This window comes from Muntiacus reevesi, chromosome 11, assembly GCF_963930625.1.
Source record: "Muntiacus reevesi chromosome 11, mMunRee1.1, whole genome shotgun sequence".
NCBI classification, from domain to species: domain Eukaryota; kingdom Metazoa; phylum Chordata; class Mammalia; order Artiodactyla; family Cervidae; genus Muntiacus; species Muntiacus reevesi.
This window is the reverse complement of record NC_089259.1, coordinates 47,446,553-47,455,595: the sequence shown is the minus strand read 5'-3', so window position 1 is coordinate 47,455,595 and position 9,043 is coordinate 47,446,553. Positions and strand designations below refer to the sequence as shown.

General features: G+C 43.9%; 1 protein-coding gene across 2 annotated transcripts in view; it reads left to right on the top strand.

The window, feature by feature from the left end:
• The first annotated feature begins 82 nt into the window (after positions 1–82).
• The window catches only part of TBC1D4 (TBC1 domain family member 4), a 203,388-nt gene continuing 194,427 nt past the window's right edge, over positions 83–9,043 (top strand). Inside the window, exon 1 of one of the 2 annotated variants that reach the window (XM_065901626.1) lies at positions 83–1,201. In XM_065901626.1, coding sequence (XP_065757698.1) covers positions 704–1,201 — 498 coding nt within the window. In that variant the 5' untranslated portion in view covers positions 83–703. The remainder of the gene's footprint in view (positions 1,202–9,043) is intronic. The other variant, XM_065901627.1, reaches the window with a different exon arrangement.

Here is a 9,043-nt window from a genome sequence, read left to right as displayed (position 1 = left end):
CGATTAAAGAAGCAGCCAGCCTGGAAGGAAGGAAGAAGCGAGGGAGGGACGGGAACAGTAGGAGGAGGAGCAGCGAGCTGGGCTGCAGCGACCGGAGGAGGAGCGGCCCCGGCGAGGCCACGTTTCGTTTTTGTTATTTTCCACCGAAATAGTTCTCGCAGGCCCTCCGGGAGCACCGATCGCGCCGAAGCCCAGGGGCCCCGACCTTCCAGGTGACAGCCGGTCACCCTGGTAGGAATCAGCTCCGCCCCAAGTCACCCCCTCCCGCCCGCCCACAGCCGGTTCCCCGCCCAGCCTCCCCGTGCCCGCCCGCGGCAAGCGGCGGCCGCAGCGGCTCTGCAGCGCCGGAGAGGGCGGCGAGGGCCCTCGGACCCCGCGGAGCCGCGGACGAGGAACGCGAGGTCTGACCCCACGCGCGAGCCCGAGAAAGGAGGATGGCGTTTTAACTCGCCCTCTTCAGCCAGTCCTGCTGCCCGGCGCTGCCCGGGTGCCCGCCGCCAAAGCCCGGGAGCCGCGCCCGGAGAAGTGCCGCATGGGGCAGGGCCGCTAGGGCGCGGAGTTCGGGGTCGCGCCGAGGCGGGCGCACGGCCCGGCGCCGCAGTTGGCACAGTTTCCGCGGCGCCTTCAACGCGAGAACTGGGGGGCTGGGGGGCGCGGCGGGCCTCTCCCCCCGCCTCCGTGCCCTCCTCGGGAGGAGTGAGTTATGGAGCCCCCCAGCTGCATTCAGGATGAGCCGTTCCCGCACCCCCTGGAGCCCGAGCCCGGCGCCCCGGCGCAGCCCGGCCCGGGGAAGCCGAGCGACAAAAGGTTCCGGCTGTGGTACGTGGGGGGGTCGTGCCTGGACCGCAGGACCACGCTACCCATGCTGCCCTGGCTCATGGCCGAGATCCGCCGGCGCAGCCAGAAGCCCGAGGCGGGCGGCTGCGGGGCGCCGGCGGCCCGCGAGGTGCTTCTGGTGCTCAGCGCGCCCTTCCTGCGCTGCGTCCCCGCGCCGGGCGCCGGGGCCACCGGGGGCTCCGGCCCGACGGCCGCGCAGCCCAACCCGGCCGTGTTCATCTTCGAGCACAAGGCGCAACACATCTCGCGCTTCATCCACAACAGCCAGGACCTCACCTACTTTGCTTACCTGATCAAGGCGCAGCCCGACGACCCGGAGTCGCAGATGGCCTGCCACGTTTTCCGCGCAGCAGACCCCAATCAGGCAAGACCGCGCGGCTCCAAGGCCCCGGGGAGGGTCCGGCACACCCGGGAGGAGTGGCGGGGCTGCGGGCGCCGCTACCCCGCGTTAAGGACGGGCTCTGGTCCGGCTGCTGGCGCGCGCCCTCCACGTGGCGCACTGGAGCGCTGCTGGTCCCGCTGCTCCGACCCCGAGTCCGAGAGCTGGCTTTTGGGGGCGGATGGGGCGGCGGGAGCAGATGACCTGCAGGAACGAGGAAGAGGGAGGGAGGCTGAGTGGCTTCGAGACGGCAGAGGAGCTAGGACGATGCGGGGAGCAGCGCACATCCTGGCAGGATCCCGACGTCTTGGGGTGTGACTGGAGAGATGGCATGCCCGGCCTTGGTCGAGTGTGTGAGTGCGTGCAGGTGTGCGTTTGAGTGAACGCGGGAGACGGTTGGGTTACTAAAGGCCCCCGGCACTCACCCTGGGTCTTGGTCGAGTCATGTACCTTGGCCTCTTGGATGGTCGCATCTTCGTCATAATAACACTTGCAGGTCTCCGATGTGGGAAGATGTTTCAGAGCCGAGCTTAGGGAGAAGTTACTAGACATTGTCTGAGTGTCAGCAAAATACGAGCCCGCGTTTAGATGTTGAGCGGAAAGACGTGTGTTTTGTTTTTTTTGTTTTGTTTTGGTTTTTTTGCAGTTTTTTACCCACGAATTGGAGACAGAATCAATACCCACTTGGGTGATTTAAAAATCAGTGTCTTAGAAGAGGCGAAAAATCTCTTTTCTAGTATCATTTCTCTAGAGTTTACGAAATCGAGGTGCCTGTTACCAAACAGTACATTTTTACTTCCTTAAGAAAAGGACACAGCCCTTTTTTCTTCTGGAGAGAGATATTTAAACAATCTTTACCACATTTTGGTTGTGTCTTGAAAAACAGCACACCCTCCCCTCCTTTAAAAAAAATGTGTAAGGAGTTGTTGTTGTTGTTGTTGTTTTTTTTTTTTTTTTTTTTACCGTGTCAAAAGTCCCTGAGATGCTGTTATTTTATTTATTTGTTTGGGTAAAGTACTTTAGATTCTTTGGGAAAATAGTGATGTCTAAATATAAATCAATAAAGTCTCAGTTGTACTATGTGGCCAGTTTCTTTAGCAGCTGGCCAATTAATAGATAGAAAAACATTCTATAAGTAAGGCTTTAATTTTTGAAAATTCATATATTCTAGTATCATGTTATGTAGTATCTGTAATGGAGAAGGAAATGGCAACCCATTTCAGTATTCTTGCCTGGAGAATCCCAGGGACAGAGGAGCCTAGTGGGCTGCCGTCTATGGGGTCGCACAGAGTCCGTCAGGACTCAATCAACTTAGCAGCAACAGCAGCAGTATCTGTAACAGAAAGACTGTTTAATAGCTTTCCACAAGTGGCCTATAGTTCAGCTGAAGAAAATAAAAGTTCAATATCTTCTGATTCCATCAGTTACTTTGTAAGCTATTTAATATGCTCAGAACTCCCAGTGTGAAGAGAACAATTTTGATTTGTGGGACCTCTGTTGCATTATGGTAAAATACCTTATTACAGATGATCTCAGAATCCTAACCATGATTAAAATGAATTTCATTTCATACTTATCTGTTCAAAATTTATTTTTAGCTGTCAGCTATGTTGAAGTTGGAGGGCAGCATGTTCTTTATTTTCACTGTTGTAGTGTTGTATTTATCACTATCTTTATTGTTTTAAGATTTTTGGGTTCTTTGAGTAAGATGGAAGTAGTGGCATTTTTCTAGGACTTTAAGGAATGTTTCAAGATTCTTGATGGTTCTTTTCTTCAGGTCTGAAGCATTGGCACATCATTGCTAATTTCACTGATGGTCAAAGTTTGTCTTTGGGTTACAGCACCTTAAATTCTCAACAGTAGCTGTTTAGTTTTCCCTGGACTCATTGAAGTTCAATTAAAATATCCCATTTTATTTACCTTCCTTTTTGTATTTAGATTTGAGAGGCTGAATGTGCTGTCACTTTACAAATAATAGCATGTGTAAGCTTAGGTACCTGCTATGTAGGAGCAGTGGAAGCCAAGTGGATTTTTGATAAAAGAAGAAACAAATTTTTCCTGTTTATTGTCATTTCCTCGTTGAGTCTTTGATCTAAAGATGTAGATTCCTATTTGCCCCAAACCTAGAGAGCCCCTGGCAGAGGATCATTAATTTGAAAGGCCAGATGTTGTCTACTTAAGAATTCTTTCCAGCCATAAATCAAGGGTTACAAACCTCAACGGCTGGGAGGATGGTTGAGTGAGGTCCATGGAGGACTAAATAGGGAAGTTCTTTCCCAAGGTGCTGCTCAGTTCCAGATGGAAATTACATTAACAGAATATAAGCCCAGTGTTGACCAAACTTCTGATTTCTAAAGGGAAAATGAAAATTTGGATTTTTACTTTGAGTCCACATTTTAAAGTATTAGCCAGCATTTTAAACATTTAAGAATCCTATCTGGGCTAAACAAAACACATCTGAAGTTTGGCTTCAGAGATCTAAGGACGGCCACTTTTGATCTTGGGCATAAATATTTGTTGAGTGGCCAAGTGCAGTCATTAGATACTGTGTGCTCTTTGTCACATTTCCTTTTGAAATAGTGAGGAGAGTTAGAATGATTTGGAAGGCAGAATTTATAAGTCAGATTCCCAGTAGTGATGATTCCGCAGTTGAACTTGTGTGGAGGAATTCATCACATTATTTCCATCCAGCAGTATATTTCATATAGCGTAGAATCTCTGGATTTTTCTGAGCACCTATGAAATGAGAAGGAAGAAAAGTTGCTGTTTGCTTTGCCACTGAATTCTACATTTGAAGTAGAGACTTATTTGTTCTTGTTTAGTCGCTAAATCATCTCTGACTCTTTTGCGACCCCTTGGACTGTAGCCCGCCAGGCTCCTCTGTCCATGGGATTTACCAGGCAATACTACTGGAGTGGGTTGTCATTTCTTTCTCCAGGGGAGCTTCCCAACCCAGGGATTGGACCTGCAACTCCTGCATTGGCAGATGGGTTCTTTACCACTAAGCCATCCGGAAACCCCAGAGAATTATTTAGTTGGACTTTAAGATTATGGCTAAATCTCCTAAGTATTTTCTATAGTCCCTGAACAACATATTGAAGGTAGCCTGGAGCAGAAGTCCTGCAAACATCTCCAAGTAAACTAACCTCTGCTTTGTCTCTCTTGCCTGTCCCTTTTCTGAAATAGACTTGTCTGTTGGATGACCATATAACTTATTGTTTAATGCAGGACTATTTTTATGGGAAAGGAGGCATCGTTAAACTTACACCAGCATAACAACTATAAAACTGGACCGTTTAGGGCAAACAGGAACATAGATGACCATAGGTAAATGGAAAAGTTTGTGTTTCTGCCAAGACACTGAAATGGAGGATAGTGGTTTCTGTATATAAAATGATGATGTTTTGCAGCATATCTACGCACACATCTTTTGGGGGATTGATCTCTATGTGTCCTCAAAGATGGGAGTGCTCTGTGTATGCGAGTAGCTTGGGTCTGTTGTGGGGAGTTGCTGTAGTGATGTGCCCTCTGGCTCCACACCTTCCTGGTGGGTAAGAGTCAGCCTAAGGATGCTAAACCTTAGTCAGCCTGGAGGAGTGCTCTGCCATAATGCTCTGATGCAGAGCTGTTTCTCCCAGGTGCAAAGAGAGGTGTGGGCTGGGAGCAAGTGAACTAGTTCCAGTTCAAATATATGCCAATACAGATTGCTTCCCATTTATTCAAGCCTGTGTAGTCTTGCACGGTAGGAATGTCAGTCAGCACGCATCAGCCAAGGTTGAATATTTGAAACTTAACTCTGCAAAACTTAAAAAACAATTGCACTGGCATAAATTGAGTCGTAGACTTAAAACTGATTGGAGAGACCAAGAATCTCTGATTCTATACCTAAAATCTTGGGAAGGTCACTAATATTCTTCAAAGTACTTTATCTACTCTGAGAAAGAGCCTGAATGTAGCATTCAGAAAATACTACATATTTAGCATTATCTCCATTTCCCCATTAAAAAGCAGAACTTGTTTTATGTTATATATATATTTTTATGATATTAAAAATAAGAATTGTTAGTGTTCATAACGCTTGTTAGAGATTACATGTTATCATTGCATGAGACTCAACAGCATATGTTTCAGATTATAGAATGAGTAGTCATTTAAAACAAAAACATGATTGCTGTAATTTTCATTGATTTCATTTGTGTATATGTTCCTTGAAGCTCACAAGAATGTACTTTCAAAGAGATTTTACAAATTGTGTTCTTAAAATTAAAAAGTGAACTCGATATGGTTTATTTTCAACTCTAAATTCTCTAAGCCTGTGGGTTTTTTGCTTCTTTTAAAATATTTAGTATTTTCTGAACTTTACTCAGATAACCAATTTTCACCCAAATATTTTCAAAAGATCACTTTTAGTGTTGTCAGAGTTGAGGATCAGTGGCTCTGGGAATATACAAGCAAGGAAACCAGAGAAATAGAAATCTGGAAATTTTCACATTTCTCTCTATGCTTTCCAAGTACTTTGTGCTATTCTAGACAGGTCGATCTCTTCCCTCCTGTTTGCTGTGGTCACTTTTTTTGTTCTCTCCCTTTCTAATCTGAGGTGGATCTCATCTGCCTTGGCTTTGTCGCAGGATCCTGACTACAATATCTAGGGGATAGATTCATACCCAGAGACTCCCACTTGTGAATGGCATGTTATATTGAAGATGGTGGTGTTTGGTATCAAGGCTTGTTTATCATAAACCAGAGGTTCTCAAACTTGAGTGTATGTCAGAATCACCTGGCGAGCTTGTTCAAACAGACTGGTGGCCCCCACCCTCAGTTTCTGATGTTATCAAGTTCTCTGATGATGTTCAGACTTCTAGTCTGGGGACCACAGTTTGAGACCCACTGCCCTCAATGATTCTGTTCATCTGGTTGGGTATATAATCCCTTCTAGTTTCTTGGTTATTTTTGCAGCTGTTTTCAAACTTCAAAGTTCAGGGTAAATGTGGGGAGGAATAATATCTACAGCAGTTTTTTAAGAAACTCTTCATTTTATAGCTTAATAGCTTTGCATATTTTCTTTGCTAGATAGACATTATTCTGCCAGACATGCTGAGACTAGCCATATGTTTAATGAAAACATTACCTTTCAAGCCAAAGTTTTAGGTTCTTCAGATGGCATAATCAATTTATAAGGAATATATTCTACTGTTCAATTATGATAAATTTTTGAAAAAATCAAAGCTTTATTTATTTAAATCTTCAGAACTAACATGAGAAAACATCAGTATGTTTAATATACTGTCTAATAAGAAAAAAATCAGGCAAGAAGAAATAGAATTGACAGTTTGGTGAAAAAGATTATGACGGCTCTGAGTGATTATTGCAGACTTTTCTTTTCTCTCCTCCTTCCTCCTCCTCCTTCTTCTTTTTCTTTTTTAAATCTCAAGGCTTTTGTTTGTTTTGTTACAATCATCTAGACAGTGATTTTAGATGCCCATTTCTTTTGGGCTGTGTTGCCATTCTGTTGTGGCTTCCCAGGTGGCGCTAGTGGTAAAGAACACGCCAGCCAATGTAGGAGACGTAAGAGACACAGGTTCAATCCCTGGGTTGGGAAGATCCCCTGGGGAGGACATGGCCACCCACTCCAGTATTCTTGCCTGGAGAATCCCCACGGACAGAGGAGCCTGGTGGGCTACAGACCATGTGGTCGCCCAGAGCTGGACACGCTGGACATGCACTACCACATGCCATGTTTTTACTTAGATATATCCCCCTGTAAAATGAGGGACAGATCAATTGTAAACTAATTTTGTAGTACATTCAGAATCATTGACCAGATAAAGGATTTTGCTTGAATTATGGTCTATATAAAATATTAACACAAATTTAGTAATTCATTGGGAGGCATCAACTTAGCATGCCATTGGCTTGTTACTTTAAGGGTGTAATGTGATTACTAACATACACCATAGTATGTCTATCTAAATAGCTGTTTAATGCTTAAAAGCTAACCTTTGTTGAGCTCTTGCTGGATGATATTACTGCCTTTAGTGCTTGTCCTAGGTTATCACATTTTATCTTCACAATAACAGTGTAAAGTGTGTACCAGTCTTCCTCCCATTTTACAGATGAGAAAACTGAGCTAAAGAAAGTGTAAATATTTCCCTAAAGACACAAAGCTTGTAATGGTAGAAACAGTTTCCAGTCTGCATGAGTAGTTCTCTTATCTGCTACTCTAAAAATCTGATTTTAGTTGTTAGTGATAGGAAGCTTTATGCTATCACTTTCTCCCCATTTAAAAAAAAAATTTATTTATTTATTTATTTCCATTTATTTTTATTAGTTGGAGGCTAATTACTTTACAATATTGTAGTGGTTTTTGCCATACATTGACATGAATCAGCCACGGATTTACATGTGTTCCCCATCCCAATCCCCCCTCCCACCTCCCTCCCCATCCCATCCCTCTGGGTCTTCCCAGTGCACCAGCCCTGAGCACTTGTCTCATGCATCCAACCTGGGCTGGTGATCTGTTTCACCATAGATAATATACATGTTTTGATGCTGTTCTCTCAAAACATCCCACCCTCGCCTTCTCCCACAGAGTCCAAAAGACTGTTCTGTACTTCTGTGTCTCTTTTTCTGTTTTGCATATAGGGTTATCGCTACCATCTTTCTAAATTCCATATATATGCATTAGTATACTGTATTGGTCTTTATCTTTCTGGCTTACTTCACTCTGTATAATGGGCTCCAGTTTCATCCATCTCATTAGAACTGGTTCAAATGAATTGTTTTTAATGGCTGAGTAATATTCCATGGTGTATATGTACCACAGCTTCCTTATCCATTCGTCTGCTGATGGGCATCTAGGTTGCTTCCATGTCCTGGCTATTATAAACAGTGCTGCGATGAACCCCATTAAAAAAAAAAAAAAAAAGTCATTTTATTTTATTTTTTATTTTGTTTTCCAGTTTTATTGAAGTATAATTAACAAGTGAAAGTGTGTTAGTTGCTTAGTTGTGTCTGACTCTTTGTGACCTCATGGTCCTGCCAGGCTCCTCTGTCCATGGAATTCTCCAGGCAAGAATACTGCAGTGGGTTACCATTCCCTTCTCCAGGGGATCTTCCAGACCCATAGATCAAACCGGGTCTTCTGCATTGCAGGCAGATTCTTTACCATCAAAAATTGTACATATTTAAAGGTATATTGTAGTGTTTTGATACACATATCAAATGGAAGGATTACCACATCAAGCTAATTAACATATCTATCAACTTAGATAGGTATTGTTTTCTCTGTGTGTGTTTATGGTGAGAAAACTTAAGATCTACTCTTTTGGCAAATTTCAAGTATACAAGATAGTATTATTAACTATAGTCACCATGCTGTCTATTAGATGTTCAGAACTTTCTCATCCTGCATAATTGAAATTCATTTCTTTTGACCAACATCTCCCCATGTCTCCCATCCTCCCGCCTCTGGCAACCACTATTTTACTCTCTGCATTTATGAGTCTGACTTTTTAAGTTCCATGTATAAGTGAGATCATGCAGTGTTTGTCCATCCCCCCACCCTTTTAATTAAAAATCTCCACATTTAAATGTACTCATTAAATTTATAAAATAATAATGAAATGCTGAATGCATGCTTGGATATAGTTTTGCCAGTGTGTATTTTTGTTTTAATGGAAAGTGAAAAGTCTGTATGATTTGTTTGACTGCTGAAGCTGAACTCTAGTCTTTTACATAGTGTGTTTAGGAGTGGCAGGGAAGTGAACTGTGAGAGTCTTGTTTGCAACCTTTGTAACCACTTTGAGGGCAAGTGTTAGTGACTCAGTC